This window comes from Polypterus senegalus, chromosome 4 (genome assembly GCF_016835505.1).
Source record: "Polypterus senegalus isolate Bchr_013 chromosome 4, ASM1683550v1, whole genome shotgun sequence".
NCBI classification, from domain to species: Eukaryota; Metazoa; Chordata; class Cladistia; order Polypteriformes; family Polypteridae; genus Polypterus; species Polypterus senegalus.
The window spans coordinates 233,219,676-233,230,946 of record NC_053157.1 but is presented as its reverse complement, the minus strand read 5'-3'; the positions used below and the strand labels follow the sequence as shown (position 1 = coordinate 233,230,946).

General features: G+C 33.6%; 1 protein-coding gene across 1 annotated transcript; it reads right to left on the bottom strand.

Moving 5' to 3' along the window:
* Positions 1-5,420: 5,420 nt before the first annotated feature.
* Positions 5,421-11,271, bottom strand: LOC120528898. Its single transcript, XM_039752974.1, has 4 exons — positions 10,992-11,271; positions 8,148-8,383; positions 5,994-6,178; positions 5,421-5,661 (listed from the first exon to the last, which is right to left on the bottom strand). Exons 1-4 carry the CDS (start codon positions 11,269-11,271, stop codon positions 5,421-5,423), a joined length of 942 nt encoding a protein of 313 aa, XP_039608908.1.

The following is an 11,271-nucleotide window of genomic DNA, read 5'->3' as shown; positions in this document are numbered from 1 at the left end:
GATTTCAGGTCCTCCAAAACATGAGCAGCCTGGGACTCAAGACAGATATGGAAGCAAATCATCCATTAATAGGAACTGGACAATTCCTCAGTTAGAGAAGTTTATTATTGAAAGCTACCCAAACGTTCCTTTACACTTAACAGGATTTAGTTTTGCCAAAGCCGAGAAAGGGAGACGTTTGCATTGCTTGCAAACTGAAACTGCTGCTCAATTACAGGAAAAAATTGGGAAAGGCAAAATATTCATAATTCCTCACCGTGACATACCACTACCGATTCAGGTAGAAATCTCACTAATTTTTACAATATGTCAAATTGTGCATTGATTAATATGATACTCTCTGTGAAGAAAGAAGAACCTGTCATTATGCAAAATATTAAGTGAGCATTTATAAAGTACAGTGTGCAGTTGTGCTTCATTGCATGTTAATAACACTCTGTCACTCAACTGAATCCACACATTTGTTTTTATGTATGACTGTATATTTAAACACCACCTTCCTTTCTACATTTCCTTTTCAAGATGGAGGAGATACACACGGCACAACAAGAATCAGAATTTAGAGCAGAAATTCCAGGTCAAGTGCATGCAGAAATAAGTTATCAGGTATTTATTTCTTATTGTTTGTGATACTGTTATATTAAAAACATTTTATTAAATGTTAGTAAATAAGGTTCATTACTTATTATGGACACCACTATTGATTATATTCAGTATAAAGATAAATCCTTTATAAAAGAAATAACATTGATATTTTAGTGTTAAAATTAGTATGTTTTTTTTTGTAATTATTTATTCAGTTTTATAGACTATTGTTTTACCTGATTTATTTCATATGGAGCGCAGGCAACATTGTCACAGGAGCCACAGGTAGATAGGCTGGAAAACACAAGAGAACCTCAACCAGAAGTAAATACCCAGGTGTGTAATTTTGTAAAATTCTTTACTACATTAATCTATCCATTTATTGAAACTGCTTATGGCAGCATGAGGTACAAGAAGGGAGCAAACCCTAATCAGTATGCCAATCAGATACTCCCACAGTCACAAATAACAATCCAATTTAGAGTTTCTGATAAAACTAAAAATGAGGCACTTGAGATGTCAAAGGAAACAGGAGCTTATTGAAAAAATGTAAATACAAACAATTTGGGCAGGTCCGGTAATGGGCTTTTGAGCCCAGTGTTGAGGAAGCACACAAACCTCTGCACCACACTGTTCTTCATCTTTAAAGAGATCTGTTACAATAATTTAAATTATTTAGTTATGGCAAGTTGCATTGCCTGCAAACATTGTTAGTCCCCTGTGTGGATGCATGTTTTCCTCTCACAGTCTATAGACAGTCTGTTAAATCAATCAATTAAATTGGTTTTGTATTAGAATGCCTGAGTAAATGTTTCTGTAATGGACTGGCATCTCATCGACGTCTGTTTTCTGCATTGTTTTCATTACTGCTGGGATAGGCAATGGCTATGTCACATGATAAATAATGCTTTAACTTAGTTCTGAAGCATAAAATACAGTATCAGTGTTTATATACATGCATTATTACTGTTCATAGCTGTACACTATATATATATATATATATATATATATGTACACACTATTGGCCAAAGGTTTTAGAACACCACCTACGTTTTTTTAAGTTGTTCTTAAAACTTAATCAGTTGAAATGCAGACACACCTGCTCAATTCATATTGTAGTGGTGGAGCCATATAGCCTATCCGAGAAGCAGTGGATCAAGACAGAAAACTCTGAATAGGGCACTTGTTTATTTCAGTGTTTTTATTTGATATTTTACATATAATTAACCAAATTGCTATATTTTGTCAATTTTGCTTAGGCCAGATTTATCTGGTCACTTATGTGTTCTGTGCATCACTTAAACTTGGCTCAATAGTGTTTTTATGCTCTCCATATTCTCTTCTGCTGTTCATTTTATAGATTTTGATTGGTGATATTGAGAACTTTCTTGGAAGTGCAGAATATGAAAATAGCACATCAGAGGTAAATATCATTTTAAACATATTTTAAGTGTATAATATTCATGGACTCTTACTTATGCATGTATTATTTTATCTTCAATTAGTTTTATTTAAACTTAAAATAAATTAACTTTTTCCAATCACTTGCTTTTGCAGTTGAGATTATCCAGACTGCATGAAGAGGCAAATGTACCAAGTCCTCCAGAATCTCCTTTTGCTTATATAAATGCTGATACTCCCACGGTAAATATTTAATGTTTTAAACATTCAGAATTAAGAGCAGATTATTTGATAGGAGGAGAGGAGAAATGTGTGAATGTATAGAGAAACAGGAAGGTGCTTGTGAACCTAATTTGTTATCCTTACAGATTTTATCATTTTATTTTTGTTTTGTTAGGTTCAGATTAAAGTATCTCAGTTGGATGAAAACGATTCCATCTTGACAGAAGTAAGTTTTACTCAGGGTAATTCAGTCACCTTCATGCACAAATCTAGCCAAAACTATTATAATTTACAAATTGAGTACTATCCATTGGACTACATTTTTAGAAAAGGAAATGCATCTCTTTGATTTCAAGAAATTACAGTCGACAATCAGTTAAGCCTCAAATTTGGTAAAAACAACCCTTCACATAATTGTGATGTTTGAATGTCCTTACTCTTGCTCCAACACTTTCTCTTAAGAATAAGTCCATTGAAAATTCAAGGTGTCACGTTTGTATTTTCCAGCCAGATATCCTCTTTTTATGTCCTTCCTATAGACTCAGAAATGTCTGTCGCTCTCACATTTTGATTAGCCCCTTACATTTCATACTACTGTATATATTCTACAGTTCATTTTTTTCACTTTCTTTATAAAATCATGTTGTATTTTATGAGGTTTTTCAGAGCTTGAAGGATTAATAGAGGAAGAAATCATTATCGAAATAAACAGGGAAACAATATTGAATGATATGCAGCGAATTTATGGAACAACAGAACTCCTCAACAAAAAGCTTAAAGTATGTTTTATTGGAGAAGAAGGGCATGATTTTGGCGGATTAACTAAAGATCTTTTTTCTTGTTTTTGGAACTGTGCCTTCACTGAGTGGTTTAAGGGTGAGGATGCACTTGTACCTTGTATACCTCTCTATCATTATCATAAAGCACAAGAAATCTTTACAGTTGTGGGAAGAGTATTGTCTCATATGTGTCAGCTAAATAGATGTATACCTCCAAGATTCTGTAGGTCAACATTGCTTTCTATTGTATTTAATACCTCCACCATTCACAATAACATTCTTATAGATGACTTTCTGCTTCATGTAACTGCTTCAGAAAGAATCCTCCTAAAAAAAGCAATTAACCACTTTGAAACATTAAGAGACTTTGAAAAACAAGAGCTCTTAACATTTTTTTCTGTAAATGGCATGCATAGTATTCCAACACCTATAAATCTTAAGGATCAGCTCATTCTTATTGCACAGAATGAACTAATAATTAAACCAGGGTTCCTCAATAATTTTATAAGAGAGTCAATTCCAGATGCCCATTTCACAGTTTTTTGGTCACAGTTAGATATTGACTCAATTTCCTACCTATACTGGCAAGAAATGCCAACTACAGAACGCGTTTTGACATGCTTTAAAACAGAAACAGATCTCAGGCCAGAGGAAGAAGTTGCATATTATTATTTGTGTGATTTCATTAAGTCAATAGATCCTGAGGAACTGTCCAAATTTTTGCATTTTGTCACAGGTTCACCTTTACAGCCTGCTGAAATCAATATTACATTCAATCGGTTATGCGGTAGCTTGCGACGACCCATTGCACATACTTGCAGTAACACTTTGGAAATTCCAGTTGGCTATACATCAGTTCAAGAATTTAAAAGAGAATTTAAAATTATACTTAATCTGAGTATGCATTTGGAATGACCATATTATGAAATTGCAAAACAAAAATAACACTTGAAATGTCTTTGAATGAAACTTTAGATATCTTTTTACTGAGTAACTGAAATTCAGGTTGACACAATAGATAATATGTCTTTTTGAGTGAGAGCTAATTCATTTGGGTATAGCTGATATTTTCATGCAAATTTCATATATTCAGTACATACTTTTTTCAGAAGTTTAATTTTCCTTTAAGGTTTATCCAGAGCTCGTATATTTGTTTACAGATACTTACAGGTGTAACATTATAATCTGCATTTAAACAAATGCTTCAAAATTAAAACTGAACAAATAATAGCACCAACTACAACAGTATTATGCTAAAAATGTACTTTTTGATAGCATCCAAAAGGTGGCACATAAATGTTTTCTCAGTTTATATTTGGAAACCTGTTTACTTTCACCATTTAAATGTTTCTGATATTGTAATTTAAAATACTCGCTGTTAATGATAATATGTGAATGTATATTGTTTTCAGTACAAGTTGTTGATTTAAAATAAGTTGTTAAATTAATTCAAATGTGGTGTAGTTTATGTATAAACAAATTGTACATCTGTGTTTATTCAACTTCATTAAAAAAATATCATTTTCTTCATATGTTTTGAGTTGGTGGATTATGTGTCACATGTCAAGGCAATTTGGTATAATTGTGAAGGAAACAGTAAAAAGAGAGAGAGTTTATTTTTCTTTTTAAAAAATTATTAAAACAAAATGTTTGGCATTTGTTAAATGAATAACACTGTAAAATAAATGTACAACTTAATGCTTAATCATGTCTTTTTATTGTCAAAGTTTACAGAATTCAGTTCTGCACACAACAATCATTACCATACATAACTGTTAAGACCATTTTACAAAAAAGTAAAAATGAATTTAGGTTGGTTATAGCAAGCTATTTACCATGTAGTATGCATTACTGTTGATGCTGGACCTTGCCAATGTACTCATGAACAATTTTTTAATACTACATGCAAAATGGAGTGGACATTATGTTTGGGTATCTGTTAATAAGTCATTGGCCTTTTGAACACAACATGCATATTTATCTTTTAAATTTGTTTCAAGCTGAATAGCATCTTGTAGTATCTGTAGATTCTGGACAGACATTTCAAGTGGGTTGAATGTCTCCTGAGGCTCCATATATGCATCATCTGAAAATGATACACCTATTCTTTGTAAATTTTCTATTAAACTTTCTCTAAACTGTTGTGTATTCATGTCAGATAGACTTGTTTGGTGAGATGTAGTGGACAAGCTATCGAACCATATTTGTTCCGGTGTTCTGTTATGTTCAGTTCTAATTCTATGCTTATTCCAGCCTTCTCTGAACATTTCCAATCTTTGATTAATTGTTGAGTAGTAAACATATTGTAGACACCCTTTGTGTAAACTATTGCCTTCTTCAAGTATACCATTATCTTCCATTTCATAAAATTCTTTGTAGATGGGGAAGAGAACCTGTTGAAATACATCTCTCCACAGCCTTTCAATTCTCTGGTTATGGACAGAAAGTCCAGTTATATGGCTGCCACGGTGTAATCCTCTGATGGCATTCATAAGGTGCTACCTGAACATTTTCTGTGCCTTGGTCAGACCTCACTCTTAATGGTAATCCATACTGTAGAGCACCCCTGCAGAAAGTCTGTAGCACCGTGGATGAAGAATTGTTTGTAGCACAACTTAAATAAGGTATTAGACGGGAGAAGCCATCGATAGCACCATGTACAACAAAGCCCCACCTATCCATCAAAAGAAAAAATGTTAAGCACATGTGCAGTTTAGTGAAAAAAATTTAATTATAGATTAGGTTCCAGAAGGAAAACACAAATAATGCACATGTTTATGCATACAGATATGGAAACTGTTTTCTGGATAATGAAAATGTTTAGAATTACACATAATTACCTATTCTATTTTCTATTACTTGAAAAAATAATATCACTTATTTTATGCAAAACATATAGCTGTATAAACAAAGAAGTGTCACATATTAATTTGGTCTACTTAAGACAATAATGAAGCTGAAAGTGATATTCATTAAATTAAGAAATAAATCCTACAAGTCTTTTACCTTATAAGCTTCATGTGACTGTCAATGTGCCATATACTGTTAGGTGAGACGGCATGGTATGACCTTCTTTGAACAGTTTGTGACCATCTCTGAGCAGTGCCAATTGGGTCAAGTCTAGCCAATGTGCGTCGAAGTCTGTCCCTTTGTACATGTATTCCCCTTGCCCTTAGCATTCCTGACATCATCTGTTAAAAAACATAATTTGAACATTTTAAATTAACTGATAATTTTAAAACATTAAAGCTGATTGTACAGGGTTTGTAATTATAGGTAACTATCTTGTAAGAAAATTAAATCTTTGTTTTGTGATCATTACAGCTACATAAACTTGTAAGGTCTTGGCAAGGAACATATTTTATTTTAAAAAGATTGTTGATAAGTGATATATTCAATAAGAATTAATGAAATGGAAGGGAGTGTGACATGGTGGTACAGTGGTAGTGCTGCTTTGTTCACATCCCAGTCCTCTCCGTGTAAAGTTTGAATGTTCTCCCTGTGGCCATCTGGATTTCCTCCCACAGTCAAAAGATGTGCAGGTTAGTGTAAATGGTGATGTTAAATCGGCCTCAGATATGTATGTGTATGTGTATGATCACCCTGTGATGGACTGATGGCCCATCCATGGATTGTTCCTGCCTTGCACCTGATGCTTACTGGAATAGGCTCCAGTTACCCTGTGACCCTTAGGATGAAGTGGATTTACAAAATGAATAGATGGATTGGGATGGACAGCATTGTGTCACAGCAGTTGTTGGTGCTATGACATTATGTGAAATACTGCAAAACTTAGAATATAGTTCACAATTATTCTTGAAAGCTGACTGATTTGTTGTGAGAAAAGATTTTTTTCAATTTCATATATGATATTCTATGTCAAGAGACACAACAAATGATTTAAGGTCAGTCAGTCAGTCAGTCATTCCCAATCTTACTTAATCCAAGCTGGCCCTGACAGCTGTGGGCATTAACAACCCGAGACAAGGAGCCAGTCTATCACAGGGCTGTTACTTAAGATGATAAAAAAGAGCTGTTTAGTACTTCTACATATCTTAAATAAAACTATGTCCCCTAGTTTTTTAACTGCTTTAACATATTAGATTTTTATGTGTTTTTTTTTTTTTCATTTCTACTGGGTAGTGTAGAAATAAATAATAGTGTTGTTTCACAGCTTAACAATTACTTATGTTTTGTGAACTTGCTCACTGTCTGTGGATTTTGCAAATTCCATCTCTGTCTATATAGGTTTTCTTCCATATCCAAGTAGATATACAGGTTAGGATAAAAATACACTCTAAATTGATGAGTGTGAACACAAGCAGAATTTGTGATTAACATGTCCTCCAGAATGGGGTAGAGGTTCTTGCCTTGCTGACAATGCTACAAGGGAATTCTTTGGTCCTAGATTATTCTAAATTGGAGTAAGAAGGTCAGAAAGTGAATGAATGGGCAAAAAAGTAATACTCAATAAGTGAATGAACGATGGATTGATCATAATACATTTTAATTGAAAGTTATTTTTGTTTTAAAAAATTTGTGTGCCCTTTGCTTTCCTGTGTAAATCCACTCATAGCTATATGCAGAGTTTATTGCATTGATTTTGAAAAGATCAAAAGTACACTTTTTTTTTACTGTTCTATTCATACTGTATATTATTACCATTATCATTATGTTAAATTGTTATAGAAGTTTTGTGTGGATATCAATTCTGCATTTAAAGTTCCTTTTCTTCCACTTTACATAGTGTCATTTTCTAACCTGCTCAATCCAGACCTGGGTCACAGGGGGGCAAGCAATTGGCACAAGGCAGGAACAAACCCTGGACTGGGTGCCAGTCCATCTCAGGGCGACCCATAAACACACATCAGGGCTAATTTAGTGTTGCCAGTTCACCAAACCTGCATGTCTTTGGGCAGTGGGAGAGAGAACTGGAGCCACAACCAGATGAAATCCATGCAGACATAGGGAGAACATGCAAACTGCATGTGGTAGAACTGACTTTAAAAATTGTATGTTTTATATGCTGTACTGAAGCATCTTGCAGAAATATTTACCAACAGATATTTTAATATTTTGTGTTCCAATTTAATAATATATTTTTGTTTCACATCAGAGTGTAACCATGGAGTGCATAAAATACAAAACAAATTAGTATACCTCAGAACCGGCATTTGGACAACTTGCTTGTAGTCTTTTGCATTCTTCATCCAGTTCATTATCTGTTATACTGCTGAATTTCTGTCTTGGTGACAGACCCTCAGTTTTCAGGCGTTTATAAATATAAGATGCAGAACATCCTATGTGTTCTGCAATTCTTTTCCCAGTGTATCCTTGTGAAATTAAAAGCTTCAGTTGTTCTTTTGAGATTTCAACTTTTGGCATACCAAACTGACCTATTATGAAACAATTTAAAAGAATAATAATAAAACATCCTACTTTATGTCAATTAACAATAAATGTGTACTAACATTATTTATGAACAATTTACTAAAACAGTCTAATTTCAAAGAATAAGAATTCATTTTGAAAATGTTAAATGGTTATGCAGCAATACCAGCATTTACTAATAATTTATATACCAGGGAAAAAGTTAATTTTCATTATGTATAAAACCAGGTTGAAAATACTTTTCTGCTGCTGTGTTTGTGTTTATTAGTTATTTGTGTCATGATGTGTTAACTTCAGCTATAATAAACATTTTTTAGTGTTTACTGATGGATTGTGTATGAATGACTTAAGATGGACTAAACAAGAAAGCTTGACATATACATTAAATTACTGGATAAAAGAAAACTGCAAAAAGAAAAAATGAATATAAAAATTATAAGGAAATATTTGGTGTAAATCTAATAACAAATCCTAACAGGTTTAAATTCCAAACTTCTCACTGTATCTTCCTGTTCAAGTCAGCACTGCAGTACAACATACCATTGTGAAGGCTGCTTAATGAAATTCAGGTTAGGTGAGGCTGGGACTGATTCCAGAAGAGTTGGGCACAAGAAACTGCTGCATGCATGGACACACACACACTGACTCTAACAGAAGGAGAATTTGGGACAGCCAGTCTAGCTAAGTGCATGCTTTTGGATTTCTGGGAGTGGAACTGAAGAGAACGAGCAACATGAAAACATGGACATCGTCCAGGAGTATGATTGGAATTCTGGATGCTAGATCTGTTAGGCAGATGCACAAACTTCTATTCTCTCCTGTCACCACACTGTCCTCCAATATCGTAATATTCTGCATAAGTGAAGCGCTTTGAAATACTGTATTCATTGAAAATAAATGTATGAAATTAAGATTAATTTAAACTGATGACATAGTGTTGTTGAACAAGCCCGTTGGACTTGGGCTTAAGGATGATAACAAGTTGAGGTGCTTTTACAGTGGAGTAGCATGTTGTCCCCACATTTCTTTTTTTTCCCTAGAACTGTGGTTCCTTTCAATGTCATGAACATGGTATTAAGTCACCTGGTCAGTCTTAACTGGTAGAGTTGTCATACAGCAGGGTTTGAATGAGAACCAAAACTGCATGCTGTTCCATTCATATTTTGTGCCCAGTACTGCTGAACAAAAATTGAAAGACAGGACAATTGAAAAAAGTGGCATATTCTAGTTAAATAGCCAGAAATTCAGTGTGCGCAATAATTACAATGAGTATGTGTTGTAATAAAAATTAATTTACTCTAACTGCAGAACGAATTAAAACGGTTACACAAAAGATGCAGCTCTCTGAAATATTGCAGATAAACAGTGATATATGTGAGAGTTCCTGTAGGTATTCTTGCATTCTGCCACTTGCAAGAGATGCTGATGCAAAAAAAATGGATCATTTTATTATGGCCTTTGCAGTGTGGGTGCACAGTAGGTGATTCCATCATGTGATCAGTTATGCCTCATTCAGAATTCTCCTACACTCGCGCCTGGTGCTGTCGAGACAGGCTAGAACTCTCACAACTATAAAATTGGTCTAAGAATATTCTCTAAATGTATTTATTTACATATGTATTTAATGCAACTTATTATAAGAAAACAACTAGGAAATCATAGTCCATATATCTCAGTCAATTAACCATAGGCGTTAAAATACTATTTAAGTTTAATTCATTGCTGTGGTGGAGAAAAATCTCTGTTAGAAATTGTTGAGCATCTTTTAAGCATTTTTGCTTTTACGATATTTTAAGAAGTGTAGCAAAGTGTCGTGAATGTATTTATTTAAAGTGACAACACTTTCAAAATCGCACAGGTTAAATTGCTGTTTTTATTGTTGGTATCGAAATAAAAAAAAATAAAATGTAACACCCCTTAAAGTTGAACTAATTGCATTTTTCTTCAATACATCCGACTCATTAATGCAGTTTATGAACATGATCTTTCCAGCATGGGGCTACTATTATAACGAAAACAGTATGGGTAACGGACAAGAAAGCGTCTGTGGATGGGGTGCGGCATGCAGTGCATATTCACATTTATTTTAGATTCCAGCTTAGATTAAACAATTACCTCAGGAGTCAAGTATCAAGAACTAACTGGCCCAACATAATGTAACATAGGAGTTTAATGAAACTACTGAATTTAGGAAGAATAACGCCACTGTAATATACTGCATTTTAAATCGTCTTCATTATGTTATTAATATGAAAATAACATTTTTAAAAATGTCACAAGACGCAGTGTTAAATTTAAGTCAACCCTAGGTGATTCAGTTCAAAAGAAAATACAATTGAATGCAGTTATATGTGCATATCGTTAAATGATTTATCAGAAAGAAAGTCTATGCGTGCATTATCCACAAGACGAGAATTGTTTTTAATAAATTATGATTAAAAAATTTCATCAATACGTTTTGACATTCCTTGTCAAAGTTCAGTTTCTCTAAACTATACCAATAAAGCAACATAAATATTATTCAACTGCACAAAACATGTTTGCCCTATTGATCAGTTTACTTTCTTATTTAACATTAATTTAAAATGGCATTCATACTTTTGCGATGCTTACCTTCTTTAATGCGCGTAGCAAGAAAGTTGTTGATAACTGGTGGAGAGTTTCTGGCATCATATCTTTCATTTCGTGGTATCAAATCCTCAAAACAGTCTCTCAATTGTACTCTAATATTTTCTGGTAATGCCGATGAAATTCTATCAAAGTTGTGTTTTGCATTTTGCAATAAATTCTTAGTATCAGAATCAATCACAGACCCTTCCAGAATATTTCTTTCTATTGCAGTGAACACAGTTCTAATAGTCCTAAGAACTTCAGAAGTCTCTGCCTGCGCCAT